The 24607-nt window shown below is 42.1% G+C and overlaps 2 protein-coding genes across 2 annotated transcripts in view; one reads left to right on the forward strand and one right to left on the reverse strand.

The window, feature by feature from the left end:
• Positions 1–24607, reverse strand: part of LOC126565727 (60S ribosomal protein L38) — a 205588-nt gene that overhangs the window by 48746 nt on the left and 132235 nt on the right. The window lies entirely within an intron of this gene.
• On the forward strand, positions 7832–10178 carry LOC126565458 (uncharacterized). The gene is made up of 4 exons (XM_050222640.1): positions 7832–7992; positions 9417–9639; positions 9798–9895; positions 10092–10178. The coding sequence occupies exons 1-4, from the start codon at positions 7834–7836 to the stop codon at positions 10176–10178; spliced, it is 567 nt and encodes a 188-aa protein (XP_050078597.1). The 5' UTR covers positions 7832–7833.

Consider the following 24607-nt stretch of genomic DNA (forward strand, 5'->3'; position numbering starts at 1 on the left):
TATTCCATGAATATCATAGCAAAAGGTGGCACTGAACGGGGAGGGGTGAGACATAATGGAACAATCTGAAACGAACCGAGAGGATGGGGGAGACAGAAACTGTGTCTCATATCATTTCTATTTAAATTTGTTATTATTTCTTTCTCGTGTAAAAGTCTTCATTGCGGTTTCTGTTGCTAATTATAAGTTAACGTGGATATGTTTCTTCTATTTTATTTGAATGGAAAAAAATGATACAACAAAACATAGTGACAAAGTAACAAAGGTATGTGTTTAGTTTTATTTCTTTTCTTTCGCCGGTTTGTTTTTTTTTTTGTTTTCGTTTACATTTCATCCTTTATGAAGGATTAAAAAAAACCACAAGAGTATGAGTAGACAAAGGAACGTTGTCTAGGCGTATATTCTATCGTCGTCCAAAGTAGCTGAGCTCAAACTTGCACTGATTATACATATACATAAACTCAAGCAACGGAGGTGGTACGATCTACACCCGGATTAACACTTTGCGTTGAACAGCACAGCTAGCATTTGAAGCTCATTTGTTGTTGGTAGTGGCGATGGATAGAAAAGTGAAACATGTATAATCGACTGCACGGGGCACTGGTAGCATGCACAGAACAGTATATAAATGTGTTTTGGAGTTTTTGACTGGTATTTTGAGATGACATCGTCGCATCACGACTCCGCATGGCTTGATAGTCCTGTTGGCAGCAATGAACTCATGCGCATGACGACCAACAGGCATCCATGAGTCGCGTTACTGTTATTAATATTATTGACAAAGTTTTCTTTTATTATTAAACGCTGCCTGATATACAAAGACAAACGATTCGCTGTGTATGAACGGAGTTTTGTGAAGGTCGGAGTAATGTACCGCGAGATGCTGTCATTCCCCGGTTATGCTTGCATAGGCGAAAGAAGCTTGGGAGAAATAATTGTGTGATCGTATGGGATCGCATCACTGTTTTAAAAAGCGAACAAGCAACACAAAATACTAAATTAAACAGCACTGCACTGCACACTGTTCCTTCATGCACAAGGCTGCACACGACCGGAGGGAAGCTTGAAAATCAATATTTCAGCTTGACTGACGGTGGATGATAGTAATAAAAATCAAATAAAAGTCAAACTTGTGTACTTGTGCACTCTAACTAAAACTGATGAAACCACCTTAGCCGCGTTCGGGAGGAAGATGCGCGGAAGAATTATTGGCCCCGTATGTGAGGAAGAACAATGATGGAGCGACTACAATGACGAGCTGTTCGATGAAATCACTATCGTACAGCGCGAAGCGCTAAAGTAAGTAAGTAAGTAGTGTTTTTTCTGTGATCTGTGCGATAAAAGCACTGGCTGATGATTAATGAGAGAAAATCGTTAGAAACATGAAAAAAATAAGTATTCTGTTGAGGAAAATGAGGCTTTTTTAACATTTTGAAATGATTTTTGTTTTCTTGTCGCTGCAGTAAATTAGGTTTTTTTTTGCATCTTTGTTGACCTTTATTGTTGAAAAGGGTTTGATCAAAGAGGTCCTTTTAAATTTATGCAATAAGAAATATTTCTCTTTCAATTCGTTTGCTTGCCATTAAGTACCGAAGCAATTTCCTAACATATGGAGAAAATTCGTTTTTTAAGTGTTTTACAAACTACTACCAAACGGATAGTCAGTCATTGCGGGCGGAGTAAAACTCCCCGAATGAATTTCAATACCAAACCCTACCATGTGAAAGACCGGCGAAACAAGCTGGCCATCGGTCTGATAACGGAATAAACGGTTTAGTTTTGCGATGAAACTATGAAACTCAAGATGTTTTAAATCTAATTCTTCGTACTGAACCACATCGGTGTGTTCTTCAGACAGCAGCGGCGGCAGTTTTCACAAAACAGGACTGGCGATCGAATCCAGCCTCGTTCAGGCTAGTCTTCGGACAGACAATTCAATAACGTGGATAATCAAGTGAACAAACGCAGTAACAACATCTTGCGATTGAACAGTTAAAGAAGAACTAGATCTTGAACAACCGTATTTTGGAGGACCGCTTAAGGACTTAGGAGGTGGTGCAGATGACAGCGGTGCCGATCTTTAAGTGACAGGATCGGAGTACAAATCCCATCCAGATAATTCCCCGTGGTGAGGACTTACTAGTATTCTTACTAGTCATTCCCCCGTAGTGAGGATATTAAGCCCTCACTACGTGGTATTAATAAGTCTAGCAATACGGCCAGGCTGTTCCTCAATGAAGAAAAAAAGACTTAGGAGGAAGGTTTGATGTTAGCATATTATTAGCGACTTCTCCTGATTCGTTGTGTTTGATAGCGGTAGTTAAGATGTTAGCAAATTCTTCTGTGGATCCTCTTTCACCCAGCCTGATTTTCAGTGAAGGTATGTGCAAGTTAGTCTCGACTCTCTCGAAGATCTCGAAACCTATTTGTTGCATTCTTCTTCTTCAATTGTTTAGAATTCCTGTCTTTGCTGTGCTCGATTACTTTCTTTGTTCCTAATCGTTCCCTTTGCATTAGCCATCCATTATTAATCGGTCCTTGGTTGTCGTGCATTATTCAGTTCATTTCATTCATCGTTTCATTCCTCTCTCATTTAATATCTATCATTCACTTCTATATGTTCCAGCTCTAGACCCCCTCATGCTTAATTCCTCCCTTATTATTGACTGTTTAGTTTTTAAATTAACCTTAAGTAGAAGAAAATTCGAGGTAAAACATCACTATGGACACACTGGAAGCAAGCAACCATCATACACAATAACCACAACAATAGTACCGATCCAATCACAACTACACCTACGTGAGCAATCATCTGGACTGACTGGACAACAACGAATTATCCACCCAGCTACAACCGAGTATGCCCCGGGATAAGGCAAAGAATAAGGAGGAAACGCCTTATCATTTTTACATCATCTATCCCACATATAAGAAGGGAGATATGTCGGACTACAACAACTACAGGGGTATTACGGTGTTGAATACCGCCTACAAAATATTCTCCCTAATCGTTGAACAGACAATTGGAAATTATCAAAGAGGATTCCGAAACGGAAAATCTGCCACTGACCAGATTCACCATGCGGCAAATCTTGGAGAAGATAACTTAACACCCATCCCGTACCATCTGAACACGTAACATCTCTTCACAGATTTGAAGGCTGCATATGATAGCATAGCCAAAAAAAAAATAAAAAAGGGTAAAACTCGACGAGGCCATGGAAAACTCTCAGGGTCCTTTGCTACCACCAAAGGCCTGCGTCAGGGAGTTGGGCTCGCCTGTCTCCTATTCAACTTGGCGCTAGAGAGGACCATCCGTGACTCGGAGGGGGAGACTTCGGGAACCATCTGCTATAAGTCAACCCAGATCCTGGCATACGCTGATGATATAGACATCATTGGTATGGTGCTCTCCCAGGTAGCAGAGGCCTACCAAAGGATCGAGCAGGCGGCAGAAAACTTCGGGTTGCAGATTAACGAGGCAAAGATCAAATTGATGGTGGCCCCATCAGCGGCCCTACTAAGAAAACCGGAACTACGTGGCGGTGATGTACGGATAGGTGACCGTAAATTTGAAATCGGCAAAAACTTCACCTATCTCGGGTCAAAAGTCAGAACCGAAAACAACATTGAGACGGAGTTGCGCTCTAGGTTGCTGGCGGCCAGCCAGTCATTCTACAGCCTGAGGAAACATCTCACCTCAGCAAACCTGTCGCGACTGTCGAAGCTGGGACTGTATCGTACCTTTATAGTCCCAGTACTCACATACGCCTCTGAGACATGGACCCTGTCCAACAGACGAAGCCCTCTTAGCCGCATTCGAGAGGAAGATGCTCAGAAGGATCGTTGGCCCCGTATGTGTGGAAGGACAATGGAGGAGACGGTACAACGACGGGCCGGTCGAACTGTATGACGACCTCATCGTCGTGTAGCGAATTAGGCTCGCCAGGCTCCGATGGGTTGGTCTTGTTATACGCATGACACCGGACGACCCAGCTCAGAAAGTCCTTTCTGGCCCAGATTGAGGTGGGAGGATGGCTTGGAATCATTTATTTATTTTATTTATTTATTTATTTATTTCATCGGACATACAACTGCCAGTGGTTGGAGTCCCAAGAGAAGACATCGAGTGGGATAGTCTGGGCGTCGATCGTAGGGTCTCCATGGGAGGAGTCTAATGGCAAATCGCGTAGCTTTTCTTTGTATTGTTTCAATGCGCTGGCTCCACATGTGTGCTGCGGGGCACCAAACAACACTTGCGTACTCTAAGCCTGATCGGACAAGGGAATAGAAGAGCGTTTTAATAGTAGTAGGGTCGCGAAACTCCTTTGTCCTACGAAATACAATGCCTAGCATCTGATTACCACGGTTAATTAGATTTGTCATGTGAGGTCTAAAGCTGAGTTGCTTGTCAAGAAGAATCCCTAAGTCTCTAACACATTCAGGACGTTGAAGTAAATTATTGTCAATGTTGTAATTAAATAGGATAATAGTGCTGCATCTCAGGGCCAGGATTCGAAGCCTGTTTAAGGCGATTAATAAATGTAACCACTTTATATGTATCCACATATGGAAGATTGAAGTCTAGTGCATTGGCCGGTGTGTCTGCGATTGCTTGATCCACCGCCGGAATCAACCGCCATCAAGGCCGGTATAACGAATTGGTGGACGACGGCGTGGGACCGTGAGCGGTTCTGGATTCTGCTGCGGCAGGCCGAGACCGCAACGCGTTTGTAGCGCCTTAAGTAAGTAAGGAATTCTTATTTTGTTTGTATAATTTAGTCATCACAAGCGGTGTTGACAATAAGGCATTGTACCGTCATATTTATTTTTCAAAATAAAAGAAAATTCGCCATTAGGCAAACATAAAATAATATAAAATAATATAAAATATAAATATTGAAATTATACCTAATTAAGTCGGCTTACTTACTAAATCATTTGTGAAGTAAAGCAAAGAGGAAAATGCTTGTTACTAAATTTGAGTAGTAAACTCAATGATTGGTTACATCCTTGCATAACATACATGTAACTATGAGACAAATTAGTTTAATCGATCGAAAAAAAATACAATTGTCATTGTGAAACGTTTCTTCTACAGTAGAAGGTAGAGAATATTAGTAATTATCAGCACTCGAAGACTCTTGTTATACATAGCTTTACTTAATAGGCCTTGAATGAATAAGATCTTCGCTAACGTCAATCGTTTGATTTGTTATAGTTAGAATTACTTAAAGAAAAGAATTTTAATTTTGTTTAACATTCTTACAAGCAACTTTCACACGATAAAATGCCTGAGATGAATTCGATTCATTTCCAATCCTCACAATCATCATCAAAATCATCATTAATAATAGTTTAATATCCTATTCACTGAGTCTCCTTTCGTTAATCTTATTTCGAAGCGATGCGATGGCCATTTTACTCTGAGAATAATTTTCTAATTCGCACAAAACATCAGGACAAACAAGCACCGTTACGCTCTGAATCATGTCCGTTGTGTTATGACCTCATAAAATTCTCCACACATCTCTTAATTACAGATGTCAAATGATTGTCGTCAAAACGCTGTTGACGGTTTACGCTGATTGATGAGCCATGACGCCATTAAACCGATTGGTTGGTCAGTTTAATTTGTAGCCTTTATGTAGCTGGCTTTCTAGTGAAACGGAAAGAAAAATGTGATTTATTACATACTTTTAAAGCACTGCTACTTTATCAGAATTCTTTATTATTAATTTGAAAATCCCGCTTCTAGGGAAAGCATGTCCTTAAGTAATCAGAAGCTACATTGCGTTGATGCAAGGAAGCAAAAGCAACATCTCCACGTGATATAGACACATGCATGGCGGCATTGTGACTGGCATAAACAGAAAATTGCATGACTGTTTCTTTAAATCACATCCTTTTCTCGACCAAGTCAACGAGTATGAAGGTGCGCTACTTGAGAATGCAACTCCAAGCATGCACCATGCAGTGCACACATGTACACTCTTGTTGTTTCGTCTGTTTGCCATAGCACTCTTACGATTTGAGTTCGATTTATGACGAAAAAACTCACAATTCCTTCCCGAGCTTTGCTTGGCTATGCGAGTTTGTAATATGACCCGTATCCGGAAAGGGGTGGTTAAGAAATTATACTTTAGCAATGCTCTGAGAGCACTTTCATGTTCGCAGCAACAGGTGGGCAAGTGGCATTTATGCGACCCGAACAAAATATTCCACATGCTGTAGGGCATGTGGTTCAATCGGGGTGTTTCTTTTCGGTTTTTCCTCTTTTTATTTCGGGCTTTCCTGGCTGCACGGCAGGATATTGTAACATTAAACGTGCATTTCCCGCCAACATCGTGGTGTTAGCAGTCGTGCCAGAAAGTCGTTATTTGACCAATGACCCTCGGCCTGGTACAATTGTTCTACACGCATTCCTAGCAATTTTGTCGAGCCTCTCCCAAAATTTGGATCTAGGCTTTAGGACACCTTTTTGCTGCCTTTGACATTGACTTACTTTCGCCGCATGTTTGCTATTGGCATTGGCACACATCAACACCGGCAGGCAGTTCAACATTGCCCTGCAGTTGTATGTAGTTCTTATACATTAAATCACATGCAAAATAAAGTTTATTCCTAACTACTAACACCACCTAGGTCCGCCATCTATTTCTGCGTAATAATGAACACCCAAAGCAGTGCCATTTGAAACACAATTCGAGCGAGATTTGCTGAAAATTTCATCCTACTTCATGCATAATTTAAACAACAGCCAGCATCAACTTCTTTTCATCTTCCTGAGCTGAGAGCCCTTTGATCCTGAAGCTGCTAAAGAATGGCCACAAATATTTTTCCTAGACACGTTCCAAACACTAAAAGGCGGCGGACTCATTTAATCAAGATGCTGGACATCGCATTGTTTTCGTGTTTTCTGTGCAGTCTTAGACAAATGCCATAGTAATAGACAGACTAGTAGTTGAGGATTCTAATTACGCTTCAGTGCAGGTAGGAGTTCAGCGAGCCAACGCTTATTAAAGACAATTTTTATTGAAACTTTATATTGACTAATTATACTTAAGACCAAAAAATTATATAGGATGCACTTGTCGTTCAGGATGATTTCCAAATTTCCAAAAAGTAAACTCCCACTTGTTGCTCCCCAAACGCATGGCCCCATACAGCAGACATACTACACGCACGGACACACACACACAATAAACCGATGCTCAACATCGCGCGAAACGTCTCCCCGGCGTTCTGTGTAAGTGTGCGTGCTGTTTGACTGTTGGCGGTGGACGGTTAAGGATTAAGGGCGGCACTGGTCGTGCTAGTGCTGCCGAAGGTTTGGCTCAGTCTATAAAAGCACTTGAACGTTCCGCGTAGCATGTTAGATTACTTCATATAACGGATGAGTACGGAACGGTTCCTAGTGATCGGTCTGATAAAATAGAGTTCAAGCGTTGAACGATAGCAACAATCGGTCGGTAGAAGTGAAAATATTGGCTCAGTTCTGTACGGAAGCCCACGGCAAAAGGTGTGCGTCACAGATTTACCGATCCCTGCAGAAAGATAGGCTTTAAAAGGAAACGCATTGTAAAGTATGATGGATTCGATCGTGAATAATTAATCCTTGACCGTGTCTACACCGGGTGAGCAAGTGTCCGGCAGTGAGTGGATTTCAGTGTTTGGCGTGATTGTGAAAAATTTACTCTACTCCGTACAAGCATTTCCATTTTTTCCACCTACACTTTGAACACGTTTTGTACACGACCGTTACACGTGCTCCACCACTGGGGCGGGAAAGCGAATTACACACGAACGGAACCACGGTCAAGTTGCATCAAAATGCGAAGGATCCTCGTACAGATAACGATCTGTTTGGTGCTGATCGAAACGCCGAATGTTTGGTGTAAATTATCCAGTTACAAAGCAATCGTACCACCGGTCAAGATGAAGTCGAACGAGTTGGCGAAATTTGCTGAAGTTAATTATGACGATTATCCGGTAAGTTTAATGTTGTCTGTGATGAAAATCAAAACGCTAGGGTTTAAAAAATATTACAAAAGATTGACTGGGCAACAATTTGATGTACAGAAGTGTGGTGCTCTTAGTGTTGTCTATCGATTTTTTAACAATCTCATATTTACATTTCTTTTTCCAGTGCATAATGTGAGTGATAAGAACACAAGATTTATGATCAATTCGTGCTAAATCCGATATACCTCTTGACGCTTGTAGCACTAGTCATGTGATAGTTTAATAATGATACTATTCGATAGAATCAAACTTTTTAATGTAAGGATTCCATTGGCATAATGAATTTTGGGTTTTTTTTTTAAATATTTATTTTATCTTAAGCCTCCAAATCCGAATTTTTAGGATTAAAATGAAGAAAAAAATAAAATAACATGAATAATTGCTAATGAATAATTGCCCCAGCAATGCTCATTAACATTAAGTTTTTTTTTATAATAACTGTATTTAAACAGTTTAAAAGATTTTTCGGAAATTTCATAAAAAAAACCAAAAATTTTAAGTGAAGAATAGTTTTGTTGTATTAGACTCTATTATCTAGTGTGAAACAGACTATCCTCCAGCCCTAGGACGATGAAGTATCATGATACGCATGGGACGGAGCGGGGTAATTAGATTTCTAAACATATCCGCAGCGCTGGTTTGAAATTTGGCACCTTCCAGTGGAGCTGATGTTCGTAGGTGCAATGTTAGTTGAAAATTCGAAGTATATTTTTAGTATGTTAAGTAATCAAGCAGGATCTTCAAGATAATGCCAAAAACCAGACAGTAGAAGAAGTGTAGATTCATATGTAAAATTGTCTACATTTTGGGCTCAAACAGAAGCATTTTAAGTTTTTAGAAACAAAAGAGATTAACTTTAATTTGTGAAATATGTACTTTACAAAACGTTAGATTGTGCATAAATGTTTTAGCGATAAACATAAATATTGACCCAATTGCTGCCTCGAATGGATCGAAAATGCTGTTGATCTTCCTCAAATATTTTTCTTTATGTTTATTTAGCCAACTCCTTAGCATTATTATAGGAACTAAAAGTGAGTGTTGTTATTTACAACTTGTTTTACTGTTTCATGCTATTTAAACTTTTCGAGGCCTTGGTCTCCAAAATCTGGCATCTCTAAATGTTTGTTAGTCCTCTACAAACTCACTTGATCGGGGATTGGTGCACCAATAGTACTGAATAGAAATTTTTGCCTAAGAATAACTGCATAAATAATCATAAAGAATCACTTTAGAACGTTATGCATAATAAATAATGTACAGTTTTGATGTCCCATTTTAAGCTACAAGTTTAGCCTTTAAATTCATGATTCTCACAACTCTATAACCTTTCTCCAACTATCCTTAACTAAATATTCCAATCAAACTGTGGCTTAAACTATCGTTTCCAGATGGTAGTACCGAAACGGGCGGCCATGCTACTGGACCGGCTCATGGTGGCCCTGCACCACGCGCTAGAGAAAGGCGACGGCGAGGATGGCAGCGGGCGACCAATCAACAAGGTGTACCGGGATGGACGATACACCGGCAAGCCCACGGTTTCGCTGGCACCGGCCAAAATACCACCACCGCCGCCGAGCAAAACGGAGCAACTGATGAAAAGCTATTATGCCGGTAAATTGAGCATTCTTGGCCCGCGGTTCGATCGCTGGCACGGGTCAAGTTAACGTTTTTCAATCATGTCTTTTAATCCGCACTGGGCGGAAAGTTGTCCATGCCAACGCTTTAACGATCTTTACGTTAACCACTGCTCTTTTTCTTCTTCTTCTCAGAAGCGGATGCGGACGCAGAAGCTGAAGACCGGGTGGCTAACTCCATTCCGGACGAGATCGATGACATCGAGGCGCGGAAGGAGCTGCTGGACGAAATGGTAAACTAGAGTACTGATACTGAAATGTGTGTGTGAGTTTTGTAAACTGCGGTACAAAAGGATACAAAAGGCCAACGGAATTGCTGTTTCGCGGCAAATCTAGCTGGTGGTTAACGCGCTGCAACATTGTCGACATTGAATGTTCGTCTCGTTCTGTTCTTGTTTCCCCCCCCCCCCCCACCCTTTTCATCCCCAGATGGACATCCAAACCCGGGGCACAGAAGACAAAACCAAGAAGGGCAGATACTGGAAATGCTATTTCAATGCGGTCAGCTGTTTTTAAACCCAAGTAAGAGTGTGGCAATCTAACGGCAGAGATGAGGCTAGTGAGTCTGAAGCTAGTTGCTACCAATTAAATGCAAACCATCGAAGGAAGTTTACCCCATTAGAAGAAGTCAATCGCTGCGAAGATCATCGATACTACCGATTGCAGTGGCGGTGGGACATCGTGGCAAGCAATGAAAATTTAAATTTAACATTCTAACAACAAATCCGAACTATAAGATGTTGATAAACGGTGATCTGGACGAGTTTAGCGGTGGTGGGTTACGCAGAAACCATCGTATTCAATGGTTCGCTTTCCATCCGGCATTCCTAATTGTGCATACACGTGTACTTTCAATCAACGGAACATTGTGGACGGATATGAAAAAGTATTATTAAAGTACTGGTATTGGTCATATTACAACAAATCAATAAATTAAAATAATTAACTAAGTACAATGGTTTTGCGTTCTGAACTCTATTACTCACATATTTTACGAGGGCTGAGAATAAAGTAAGGTCTCCAACGCTGCAACTTCGCCGGATCACGCGCTAGGCGAAATCTGGCAACACCGCCGTGTTCCTTGGTTCCCCCACTACCACTTTGCTGCTGGGTGAGGCTTCTTCGACCGCTCAGTGTTGGCTGAGCAGCCGTCAACGATGGAGGTACCCCTCGCGTCAGCGTCCAAGTGCGAATTGCGTTCTGTAATGGCGGACGGAGAGTGGTATTCTGCCGGCATAGACAAGTTCATCGTGCGGATGCGCACGATGGATGGTGTTGGAAAAAAATGGCGATTATGTAAAAAAGTAGCCAAGACCTTGGCCTTTCCAACGGTGTATCGCTTTTTGTAAATAAATGTCATTTTCTATGAAAAAAAAAAAATTGGAGACCTTACTTTATTGTCAGCCCTCGTAATCATTTTATATAAAATCACATCATCAACCATGCAGCTGTTGTGCATGGATATTACTAACACAAAACCATCGACATATTTCATTTTAAACATAATTTGAATAAACGCATAAGCTTTAGGAATTCACGAGAAGTGATCAACGATGCGATGACTTCCCTAGCTTACCCATGTCCAATATGCTCTGTCTACGAGTCAAGCTAAGAAATATGTGAAGTGTCAAGATGCTCGAAGAGGTAATGTAAAAATTATCGCTCAAAAGCACTCGTTAATAGTAAATCCTTGGAGTAATATGGACAACGATGGCCACAATATAGTTTTAATCTGTTGTTTGATCAAAAATTTGAGGAATATAAGGCTTTTTGTTTGCTCTGTCGATGAAATTTCTCATCGAAATCGATGATCGAAAAATAGTTCAATTTGGCCATATTTGGGAATGCCTGCGCCTAAAACGTATTCCCAAAAAGATGGAAGTCTGGAACTGGATGGATCTAAGAGTTTATTTATTTATTTATTTATTTAATTCAAATTGTCTGCCTCTCCGGGCTACAACTAGGGTAGAGAGGGGGGGGGGAGGAGGGGGGGGGCTAGAGGTAGAAGGGAGGTTTTATGGAGTAAAGGTAGTGGACTCTAGAAGGCGGGTTCGGGAGTGGAAAATAGGAAAGTTTAATTCGAACAGCTCGTGATCTCTGTTGAAAGAGACGCAACCTCTTAACCAAGGATCATTCTGGTCAACCCCGGATCCCAAGATCTTTCACGGTGGTTACTCTATTTATTTGGATGCCGCCATAACAGCCGACCAGCAGAAGGCCTCCCGAAAGATACAACACAACATTTAGGTGGGCAGAGCACCAACCCATTGTTTAAACACAAAACAGAAAAGTCACCAAGAGAGCGTTGGAGAGATCGACAGCCGGAAGACGAAGACACGGGGAGAAAGATTTTAATATCGTCAGCAAAAAGAAGGTGTCCATCAGTTGGAAGAACATTGATGCAGTCATTGATGAATAGGTGAGGAACGCCAGACAAGTCCATAAATGAAGATGAAAACGAGTGTTCCAATCTGACCGAATAAGATCGAATCGAAAGAAAGGACCCGATCCAGGACAAGATTGGTCCTCCAAACCCAAGTTTCTACAATTTTGCAAGCAGTAGATCATGTGGCAAACTATCAAAAGCTGCTTTGAGGTCAGTATAATTAGTGACTACTTGATGTTTACAGACAATGTTGAACATAGAAACAGACACAAAACACATAAGATTTGTCGAAGTAGAACGTTTGGGCATAAAGCCATGTTGGTGCGGAGAAATGCAATTAGACACTACGGGATGGATAAACTATTGGACAAGGGATTCACACACTTTGGACATACCACAGAGGATGGCAACAACACGCAAACTGGAAGCGACTGAACAATCTCCCTTTTTAAAAATTGGACTGAACCAGGCCGTTTTCCAGACGGCTGGAAACGAAACACAATTGGGACGAAAATTTGACATTTCTTCAAGATACACGAGGGTATGCAATCTAGCCCGGGTGAGAAAGATAATTTTAGTTTCTTTAGAGCCTTTGAAACCGCATTTTCATCTATTTCTACGGTGTTGCAGCTAATGACGTTACTAGTTGTATAGTAGTTGTACTACTATGCGGCAAATGAGAATATGCCGTCTTGCTGGACTGTCATTTTTATTCGTAAAATCTTTTCCTCAGGAGAACCTCATGGACAATACAGGCCTGAACGATGAAATTGTGGTGTTGAAGTTTATACAGAGTATTAGCTGATCGATCGATCGACGATTTTGAGTTGTTGAGAAGACTTTTCAACGTCGTATAAGTAAGTAAATCTTCTATCGTTTACTACAAATGGTGTTAAAGTGTCATAGTTCATAGTTGAAATCTCAGGAACAAGTTACTAAGTGCTCATTTCAAAGCCAAGGAAAGATAATTCGAATACAACAAGGTCTATTTCACGATCATCTTCTCTGCCGAAGTAATAGCCATCCAACTAGCCGCCGACGAAGGACTAAAGGACGTATGTAAGCTGGATCACGTCATATTTAGTTGGCCGAACATACACTGTTGAATTTGCACATAGCTTATCACGTCCATTCATTGCAACATCGGGTGTACCCCAAGGTAGCAACTTGGGCCCACTGCTTTTCACACTCTTCATGAATGACCTAGCCTACGTATTGCCAGCAGATAAATACCTCATGTTTGCAGACGACGTTAAATTGTTCATGACAATACACAAAGACTCCGACCAGCATGAGCTACAACAACACTTAGATAACTTCTACCACTGGTGTATGCGGAATCAACTAAAAATATGCATTGAAAAATGTCAGGTGATATCTTTCAGTAGATCTCGGGAGACGAAACACCACAGCTACAATATTAATGGAACTCCTATTGAACGAGCAACACATGTAAGGGACCTCGGTATTGTGCTGGACACTAAACTGACATTTGACCGTCATGCCGAAGAAATCATCAGTCGCTGCAATCAACTTCTTGGATTTGTGCTACGCATGTCTAGAGACCTCAAGGACCCCATGTGTCTTAAAGCCATTTACTGCAGCACAGTTCGGTCAGTTCTAGAGTATGCTAGTGTGGTTTGGAACCCATTGACACAACGCCTATCTGACCGCATTGAATCAATTCAACGTAAGCTCTCACGGTACGCAATCCACCTACTTCCATGGAATCCAGGTAGCCAACATCCCTCTTACGAAAATCGTCTGATGCTCCTTGGCCTGCACCAGCTGAAAGAGAGACGTCGTATTGCCCAGCAACTCTTCATCGCCAACCTGCTTACAGGGAACATTGACTCCCCTGCACTCCTCCAACAACTTAACATATATGCTCCCACAACATCGCTACGTACACGCCCACTACTCGCGAGTACACGGCGCCGAACGAACTTTGGGTCAGGCGATCCTCTGACATCAATGTGTAGAGCATTCAATGAGGTGTACTCACTATTCGACTTCCAGAACTCCATAAAATATTTCAAGGGCCAACTGTTTTCAAGGCGAACGAATTGAATAGTGTTAAAAAAATTAAGTAATTATCTACACGCTAGGCTAAGATACGATCATCCGGACTATTATTGTCCAATGAATAAAGTGTAATAATAATAAATACCAAACAACTGAAAGTCATCTACACCGAAAGTGTCGAGTGTTCTGGACGCCCTAGAACACGGCTCCTCCAAAGACCCAAACTATCAGCTCCTAGACTCGATACATACGACCCCGACAATAATTTTCTGCTGGATTCGGGGCCATTTCGGAATCAACGGAAACGAGAAAGTCGTCTGGCCAACAGAGGTCAGCTTCGTCCAACAAAAACACACAACACCCTTACACGTCACGATGCCATCCGATTTGCCATCCAACTCAATAGTCACCCAAAACTGGAACACCACCTGGCACAACCTAGACCTCAGTACCAAACTTCGCTCCATTAAGCACAACACCGCACCTTGGGATGATCCCGAGTCCAACCACAACCAAAGAATCCTTTCCCGCATTCGTATCGGGTATACGCGCCTTACACGCTCCTATCTCCTAGACAGATCCATTCCTCCACCCTGTCTCCCAGCTTCTGCGACGTTGTCATCACTGTCCGCCACATCCTCACCGATTGCCGTCGATACACGACACACCGAGCCACTTACCAAATAGACACCGCTTACGCGACAATCCTATCACCTGATAAACTGTATCAGAACCATCTTATTAGATTTTTACGCATCAGCAATTTATCGCATCAGGTAGATAAGCCAAAACCGCAATATTTTTGTATTAGTATGAATCACTTTTTGAACAAAGTAGAGAGGCGAATGTAGAATCTCAGAGACTCAAAGTCTGTATGAATAAACAAAATAAAAACGTCATAATTGTGTCCTTGTTGATATCATTTCTAAGTGATCGTTCGTATCGTGTTTCATTAAATGTTAATTTCGCTCCTGTCTTCTGTTCTGGGGCCGGTGTTCCCCAGGGTAGTGCCTCTATTATACGTCCTTTATTATTCGTCTTGTTCCTTAAATGATAATATTTCTATCTTCCCGCATGATAGTTTTCTTTGCTATGCCGATGAAGTGAAAATCTTTTTCCTAATTTCATCGGGTGAGTGTTTACTTTTAAGATGGTATTGACCGTTTTACCTCTTGGTGTGTTCGTAAATCATTCTCATTATTTGTCCTGTGAAGTGTCAAGTAAATTCGTTAAGCCATTCCCGCACACATTACCTATAGCTTTTTGTGCTGGACCAGGCTCTGGTCAACCAAGTTTTGATGGTAAAGGACTTAGGCGTATGGCTCAAAAGTGGCCTTAGCTTAACACAGGGTACCTTAAAGCGTATCGCTGGTGATATTTATGATCATCTGTGTTTGAAAGCGCTTTACTGCTCACTGGTCTGCTCATTGCTGGATTATTACTGTGTAATTTGATCAGCAACGGCTCGGATCCTTAAGGACCGAAACGTTCAAAGCGGCAGAGATCCTTTACTAGGGTTGCTGTTCGTAAATTCCTTCGGCAATCTGCCACCCTGCTCTGTCGAGGTGTCAAGTTTTGGGTCTTGTCTTTTCTGAGGTCTTGCCTCGAATGTAAAGATGCCCTTTCTCTGCTTTGCTCCGTTCCGTTCTATGTCACTAACCGTTTCCTCCGTATTCGTCTCCCTCTGATTATCCCAAGGCACCGTAATTCTGCCGGATGCAACGATCTTTTTTTGCGGGTACTTCGAAGGACACATGAACGGAGGCGAGACAGGAGAGGTTGATGCAAGTAGCAGAACAAGCCAACAGCAGCAGCAACACAGCAGCAACAACATCAGTGACAGCAACAGTGTAGGAGACGAAATGCCTCCGCCATCTCTGGATGGCTGCTGGTAGTGATGGACTGGCGGCCAAGCTCATCAAGATGGGACCAGAGAGGCTTACCGTCGAAATGCACAAGCTGATCACGAGAATCTGGAAACAGGAAGAATTACCGGAGCAGTGGAAACTGGGCTTTTTGTAACATTCATCCAGTCTACAAAAAGGGCGACAGGCTGGAATGCTCGAACTATCGTGCCTTTTCAGTCCTTAATGTCGCTTATAAGACCCTGTCCCAGATCTTGTTCTGCAGACTTGCTCCCCCTTGCTACAGATTTCGTCGGAAGCTACCAAGCGGGGTTTGTTGGAGGCAAATCCACCACCGATCAAATCTTCACTTTTCAGCAGATCCTCCAGAAGTGCCGAGAGCTCCAGATCCCTACGCACCTGTTTATCGATTTCAATGCGGCCTACTCGATCGATCGATCGGCCAAAGATCGAAATGAGCGATGGAACATAATGCAGCGGTACCACTTTCCTGGAAAGCTGATCCGGTTGATAAAGGCCACCATGAATGGGGTGCAGTTCGAATCTCACAGGGGTCTGAGGCAAGGGGACGGACTCTCCTGTCTACTGTTCAATATAGCATTGGAAGGTGTCATACGAAGCGCGGGGTTAGACAACGATATCCGTGGCACGATTCTCTACCGGTCTCTGCAATTTCTTGGCTTGTGTGAGGCGTACACCCGACTGAAACGTGAAGCAGCAAGAATTGAATTGATGATCAATGCGACGAAGACGAAATACCTGCTTGCCGGAGGCTCTGATCGTGATAGTGTCGACTGCAAGAACCTCGAGGTGGTAGAGGAGTTCTGCTATCTTGGGACTGTCGTAACTTCGGATAACGATGTTAGCAGCGAAATCCGGAGACGCATTGTGCAGGGGAATCGTGCCTACTAAGGCCTTCACCGTCTGCTGAGATCCAGAAGACTTCGAGACGGAAGAAATGTGAGATATATCGCACACTGATTCGCCCGGTGGTCCTATATGGCCACGAGTGTTAGGCCATTCTGACCGGAGGATGCAAACGCTCTTGACATGTTTGAGTATCGCTTTCACTGGACCATCGATGGCGGTGTGTTCGAGCATGGAGTGTGGAGGAGAAGGATGAACCACGAGCTTGCTGAGCTATACGGAGGACCTTGCATCCTGACGGAAGCAAAGACCGGTAGGATACGATGGCTGGGGATTGTTATGAGGACGGCAGATCATGGGAAGCTGCAGCCAGGGATCGAGTTTCGTGGAGATCTATTGTTGACCGGGCCATGTCACGACGACGTGCTCTTTAAAAGAGCAGGCCAACATGAGTGAGTGAGTGAGAGTCGTTCGTTTAACTCCTCGTATCATGTATTTGATATCCATCTCTCACCTCGATCCTTTTGCTGCAGTTTGTGGTCCATCCTTTAGTACGCAATTTCTTTCTCACTCCTCTACGGTTAGCGTTAAAGAAATGTAAGTAGATGCTAGTTTGCATGAGTAGCTAATTGCAGATAATACTATAATAAAGTAATATAGAAAGATAACAAATATTATTTTTAAAAACATCAGGAATGGAGCTAACATTTCTACCAGATAACACTTCGAATGAAATAAATTGCTGATCCCTGATGTATCCACCAAAATGATTGCAATGGTGCTCACCTTTAGCATTACAATCATTTGAGGAAAACTTTCCCTTCAAAGCTTGAGAAAGTTTTCGACATAGTCGACATAATTTCTTACCTTACTCTTGCTTATAAGCTATTTCGCAAGAAGCTTTCCGTTGATACGGCTATTTTCCACTCGATGCCATTAAGCTTTTACAGAAGAAAGCTTTCTGGGTTTAGTTGATGATGAGCATGTTTTGCTCATCATCAGTAAGCTGTTTTGCTTTAAAACAACCGATTCCTGGAAAACAATCGAATCCCAATGCCGCTCGTTTCGATTTATAGAAATGTGATCTATAAGTTAGCAAGCCTCAGGCCTACTTCTGCTTACTATTGACGAAACAGACCGATTTGAATACAACAATTTTCAATCTATCGGTAGCCAAGTGCTATTTCTTCTCAATTACTAACTGATTTTTGACTGTGCTTGCGGCAACTTACCCAGCCAGGCTTCGATTTTCTTTAAAATATACACTAACGAGCTCGAGTTCTGCCGAACGCCTTCGTGCTTGGTTGTTTTTGTTGCTGCGGGAATGATAATCCATTTCATAAAATTCAATTACAAGATTATAAAAATTGTTCACCACCCGTTCTCCAATACTTCCTTCAATACTCGGACAATCGGTCAAGGGATTGTTTTTGCACTGAAAGGTAGCCCTTTATCGCCTTTGCCACATCATTCCGTTTTGCTGAGTAGGGTGGCACACGGACACCCACAAACACGGATGGCCAATGGATATTTCTTACATGATGAGCACATCCCTCCGTACCTTACTGGTTTCCGTTTCGATTCGATCAACGGTTCGGCCAGCCAGCAACGGGTAACCGGCAACATAAGTGAGCGATAGTGTTTCAACCAGTTGTTGCTACATCTTGCGTCAGGTTTCGTTTGATGTAGTGCGTTCATGTACGTTCAGCTCCGTTGGAAGCTCATGTCCAATTGGGAATCCGGTCCGTTGTGTAATGCGTTGATTAGCAATTTGTTTTACGTAAGAAAAGACGCTCAACCTTGAACGATTCCGATAGAATCCCTGGCTACAGCAGCTCATTCTCGCAGCAGCACTGGCAGGAGCAAACGGGGCAACATTCTTCACGCTAATAGCACACATCTAATAGCTCGATGTGAAGAAAAATCAAATTTACCAGCTCAGCCATAAATATTGGGTAAAAGCTGCCACGAATGTGCTGCTCGCTGCTGCAACACTATCCCGGCCGTCTCCGGAACTCCGCCGGCAGTTTCTGCCCCGGTCGAGATATGACAGCGCCAGCAGCTTGCACCAGAGATCTGAGTCAGAAAGGGGTACACGGAGGAGGTTTGCAGCTGTAAAGTAAGATAATGTCCGCCGACCGACCAAGAGCGAAAAGTGCTGCGAAGTTGATAAGCACCTGGACGTGGTGAAAGCGTTTGATGAATGATAAAACCAACGCTGCTCCGTGGTTGGTCGTTGGGGCATAAATTATCGTTGCGTATTAATTAACTGGTGTCTCATATAGCACTCGGGCCAACGCTGGGAAAATCTCACAGACCCCAGCACAGAGTTAGTCCAGACTAAGTCGTCATAGTTTATCGGGTTTTTGCCAAAAATTGACGTAAGATTAGATAGTTGATTAATCTTGCCGAAGGTTAGCCGGGAGACAGGGGAACGAGGAACGAAACCTGGAACACCGGGAATCGACTTCCCTGTTCGCGTCATTACACTTTTCTCGTTTTTCTTGCAACACTAAACCTTGGTTGGACTCAGCTTTTAGTGCCTTTGGTGTTTTTGAGGAAAATACCGAAAAGAGTGTCATTTTTTTTTTGCTGTTGCTTTTATTAGATTTAACGAGTATTTTTGCATTTTTAAAGCAAGCTCAAAATGTTCATTGGAGGGGTGAGAAATGAAAGAATTGTGTTTTGCTGCTCATTATCCAATAAAATCAATTTTAGCCCCTAGTTATCCCCGGCCACTAAACAAGCCATCAGCAAACGCGTATGGCGTCAGCGTGCTGAATCTATTTACAACAAGTCGCGCGCCCGAAGGGGTTGTGTTCCTAGCAATAAGCAAACGGTCGAAAACAAAGGATCGGTAAACTATTTTTGACGTGACGTAAATGTCACCCAGTGATTTTTGCTCACCAAGATGGAGACGCCCGGTACACAACGGGTTGCGTTGCAATTGAAAAGCAGCCGTTTTACACAGGCACTGCACCCGAATGTATGCAGGTCTGGATAATCCATGGGGATCCGGTTTGTTGGCGGCCTACATTAATCTAACTATCTTCGATACAATGCCGGGAAAAGCGGAAAGTCATGCCCTGTTCTTGCTTCATTGGTTCCATCCATTGGGCGCTGGTGTTTGGCCTCAATCAGAACCGGATCGGATGCGATGATGGTTTGGATGAAAATTCAAAGTCACGTTCCGTGCATTCCCAATGCCTGATGGTTGTCATGTTACGATGCTGATAAATGGCAACAGAGTGTTGTTGTACTAGCCAATGCTTACTTCTTGTCATTTTGTCTTGCTGCACAATACTCACTCCAGCCATGTCTAACCCGCTTTCAGGTTTGCTTTATTGTAGAGCTAATGATCCGTACAAAAAATCTGATATTACTAACGAAATAGAAAAAAAAGGACTCTGACAATTTTGCTGCAAGCAGAAACTTGAACAAACTCTTCAGCAGCGCCATTGCTCTTTGGCGTAGTTGCGAGCGATGGCGGCTTTTTGGAGGAAGTAAATTGGGAAGCCCACGACGGAAAAGGCTCTCACACCGACAGGGAGTTTTCTTTGATCCCACAGCTCACGCATATCTATATGTTAATTCGCTTACTCGGTGCGATGTGTGTTTTTTAATCGTCCAACCGCCCCATATTACAACTCCCGCATTCTCCTGATGAGCGATGCTGTGATAAATAACGCCAACATTGTGCCAACGCTGTCATTGATTTCGGTGATGGGTGATTGTTGGGTTTGGGAAGGATTTCCATATAATATTCATATCTGTATCCTCGACGTCGAGGACTAGGATTCATCATCAGACACACACGCATCACACACAGGGTACCACAGAGGAAACAAAGTTCAAACCCGAGGTTATAAATCATTTGTATTTGTATTTCTTTGTATCACGATTTCCCACAAGATTTGTTTGACGAGCAAAAGGAGAGAGATGGAAAGGGCCTACGACGAAATTGTACCAAAAAATGCTAAATATAAATATTGTATGCAATCAAAAAAGTACCATTTGCACAAAATGAACATATGACAAAATTAGCCAACAAACAAGCTCATTGCTTTTAAAATAATTTTATTCAACCTTTTTTTTCTTTTTCCTGTTTATGCTATGGTGAGCGGTGAAACTTCTACAAGCGAATGTCCTATTTTCTTCGAGAGTATTATGTTAAAAAAGCGATTTTCATCCTTGTACAGTACAGACCAGAGCTGCTAGTTCATCATCCACAAGCAGTGGCACTGGTTGAGCAATATTGTTGCATGCACTTGTTGATAGGTGGTAGGAAAAACCGGTAGCCAAAACGACTCATCATCATCACGAGCTCCCTAGCTTCCTGTTTCAAGTCCCACAAAAACCTTCAACTTGTACCAGACGGTAGAAGAAAAGCTGCGAAGGAGCTTTTCGCGCGCGTCACTGAGAAGCAGACGATCGTAGTACGACCCAGTCGTGCGGAGTTTCCTTCAAGCCTATCGTCCCGGTCCCGAAGAAAATAGAAGAAATGGAACGAGACGAGAAGGAGTGCAAATCCCAAACGCGTGTGGGACGGAGATAGAGACACACAAATCGAGCAAAACTGTCATCCACCGAGCCATGCGTGCGACGGTTCTGCGCGTTCCAGCACGGAGGATTCGGCTTGTATAAATATTGTAACGGACGCTGCCGGATCGCTCATACCGCAGCAGACTCAGTATTGGAACGCAACGGTTGACGCTAAATCGGCCAACACGTGTTGTATAGAGGAAGCGAACCCCCCCCCCCAGTGATCTAACTGTACTGCTTAAGACCAGTGCCGTGCGGTTTTTTTTTGTGGTGAGTGTAGTGCAGATTGTACCAAATTCGTGGTTCTTTTGGCTGCTGCTAGTGGTTTTTGTGTGCGACCATCATCGCAAAACGGAACTATAGTCTCGTCGGCGGTGTCGTAGCGATTTCTCATGTGAGTAGTAGTAGTAGTTTGCGTGTACGATTAAGTTCGATAGAAGCTCGGGAAGCTGAGTACACGAAGCAATAATGTTTGCTCCCACCGCTTCCCATAATGGATAAATGGATGAGGGCCGAGGTCTAAGTTTGAGTTTCGATAACGCTCCTTCGGGGCTTGCACCATACATCCGTCCCAAAGCGGCAGGATACAAACCGGAAGGACGACAATTGTGGCAAATGAACACAACTGCATCAATGCGGCGTGCCCGCCGCATCAAACATGGAAAACAATGAAACATTATTAGCCCAAACATTCGGTTAGGGTCAAGTGCACTAGTCAACGGGGTTTTTTTTTTGTTGTTGCTGTTGATTGATTTATTGGATGTGGCAATCGTAAAATCCATTACGAGCAGTTTTATGCCTCATTGGTCGCTTTTACGACCTTGCGATGCGAGCAAAAGCGTGTCATGCATTGACTAATTAAAAGCGTACAGTGCTAGCTACTTTGAGCAAATAGGTCTCTGCACATAGACATAAGACAACACTTACGGTTGGCATAGTAGAGCGTTCTTCATAATTTAAAAGGATTCGTAGACTATCGCTCAACTCAATTCAAATCGTTATTTTCATTCAAATTTTCAAATTTGTAGTTTTAAACATGTAGTATGATAAAAATATATTTAAAAAAGAATGGTTTTGCATAAGCTTTGAGAGTATTTAAATTTGTTTGTTTTCGTTTCTCTACTATTAAACGTGTAATGGAAATTATTGTAAATATTTTTCAAACGACAATCATACAAACAATCATACAAATAACTCATGACACTTAATTAGACATTCATGTCGTATGAAAAATAGAGCATTTCTGGTATAATTAAAAATACATTTTATTTTTCGGTGTAAGTAAGGCTAACTGTCATAAAATGTACTTAATTTTAAACATTTTACGTATGGTCGAAATTTGTTACGAGACATACAGGTTGAAGATTCCACGATAAACTTATTTTGAGTAACAAGTTGCTGTGCATTACTATTTGCTGCTTAATCCCGAAATTGCGCACTTTTGTGCTTTAATTTAACCTTTAGTATATCGATGAATGTTTATTTTTGTATTTTCCAAGTAAAACAATTTGGCGATTTTATGTTATAACTGTGTCCGATTTTGCCAGTTTGAGCCTCAATTAAACAAAATTAAATTAAATTGCAAAATTACAAAAACAGTTCTAAAAACGCAAAAAACTTGCTTGATTTAACTTGCAATTATCACATTATAGTAATTTTATTTATTTAGTTTTTTATCTACAATTGATTATGACGGTCCAGTGCCGTATTTTCAACACCGTTTGTGTTAAATAAATTGTACGATCTTATTGGTAAGGCATTTCCTCCTTATTCTTTGCCGTATCCCGGGGAATACTCGGTTATTATAGTAATTTTATTGTGCCTTAAATCGAAAATGCTAGAAGCTTATCAGTTTTCAAAAATTGCTTAAATGGGTGTTTTAGCTCAAACAACAACCTCATCAGGCCGATGTCTCAAAATCGACTAACAAACGGAAGTAATTAAAATATATTCAAGAAAAGATAATAATTATTACACTCATAGAAATGGTACAGAAAACGGCAGCATTTAATTCTTTAAAAAATCCTGCTTTAGTATGTTACCACGCTGACGATACAAGGGCGCTACGCTCTGGCACTGCTCCAACTTGTATGATATGCAAATGTAGAAAAAGCGTCATGCAACGGAAGGGAAAACTGAGCACATTAAAATATCATGTGTCAAGGAAAGTAAAATATTAACCTGGGACATGTTGTCCTTTCCCGTTCTTTGCAATCTAGAATGATACGCAATAGTTCATCAGCTACCAACGCCACCCGTTCGCTTCAGTGGTTGGAGTCGTTTCCTCGTTTCGTCGTGCGATGATCTTGTGTAGCGTTATTTCGCAAAAAAAAGAAAAGAACACCAGAATAACACTATTGTTTTGACACGCTTCACAGCGGACATTCCTCCAACCCAACCTGGGGAAGGTGATCCCCCTTCACAGCAGCGGATGTTCCGATGAATCGGAGGAAAAGGTCATTTTAATTGCCTTCAAATACTAGCCGTTATCAATGTCCAATTGTTAGGCTGCGTGTTTTGTCAAGCCTGTTAATACGTGTGGCATGATTTGCGTGCATCATATCCCCTCGATGCTGTTGTCCGTTGCCTTCCAATCGATTCTTTTAGTGACAGAAAGTTCACCCACCGGAGCACCTTCGTCAATCACGTTGACAGCTATCAACAGGTTGAAATCGTACAAAAAAAAAAGAAAGGCTCCCCATATTGCCCTATTCGCCTTGAGGGTTTTTTTTTTTTGGAGTAAATTCCACTAAAAGCATCACAATGACGTCAGGATATGTGTCATAACTGGAACATAACGGTGGAAAATAGATTAGAACAATGTTAATTGAATGTATGTGTGGACGTGTCTTTTTGTCAATAAACTCGGTTGGATTGATTTAAATGCCAGTTAAACAACGAACTATTCGTACGAGTTTCTCCTCATCTGCCATTTATAGGCAAATACCAACTTTCTTCATTAACCTTTAATTGCTCTCATGAAAGTCCTTTTCCCACCACACGAGAGGTAAAAGATTTACTCCCATTTTGAGACGAAATCCCTCCCCATCAACTTGGGTTGATTAAACGATACCTGATATACGACAGAAGGGTTGCACACGTTTGGAAATAATTAGCCACACGTCGTTTAGCAATGGAGTTAATTACATCGTTCAAATTGCCACAAAAATGACTCTCAACTACCCGCCACACATCCTCTCGCATTGACAGTGCGTTTGACGTGATCCAAAACCGCTCCAAGATGGAGTGAAAAAGGCAAA

The sequence above is a fragment of the Anopheles maculipalpis genome, chromosome 3RL (assembly GCF_943734695.1).
Source record: "Anopheles maculipalpis chromosome 3RL, idAnoMacuDA_375_x, whole genome shotgun sequence".
NCBI lineage: Eukaryota > Metazoa > Arthropoda > Insecta > Diptera > Culicidae > Anopheles > Anopheles maculipalpis.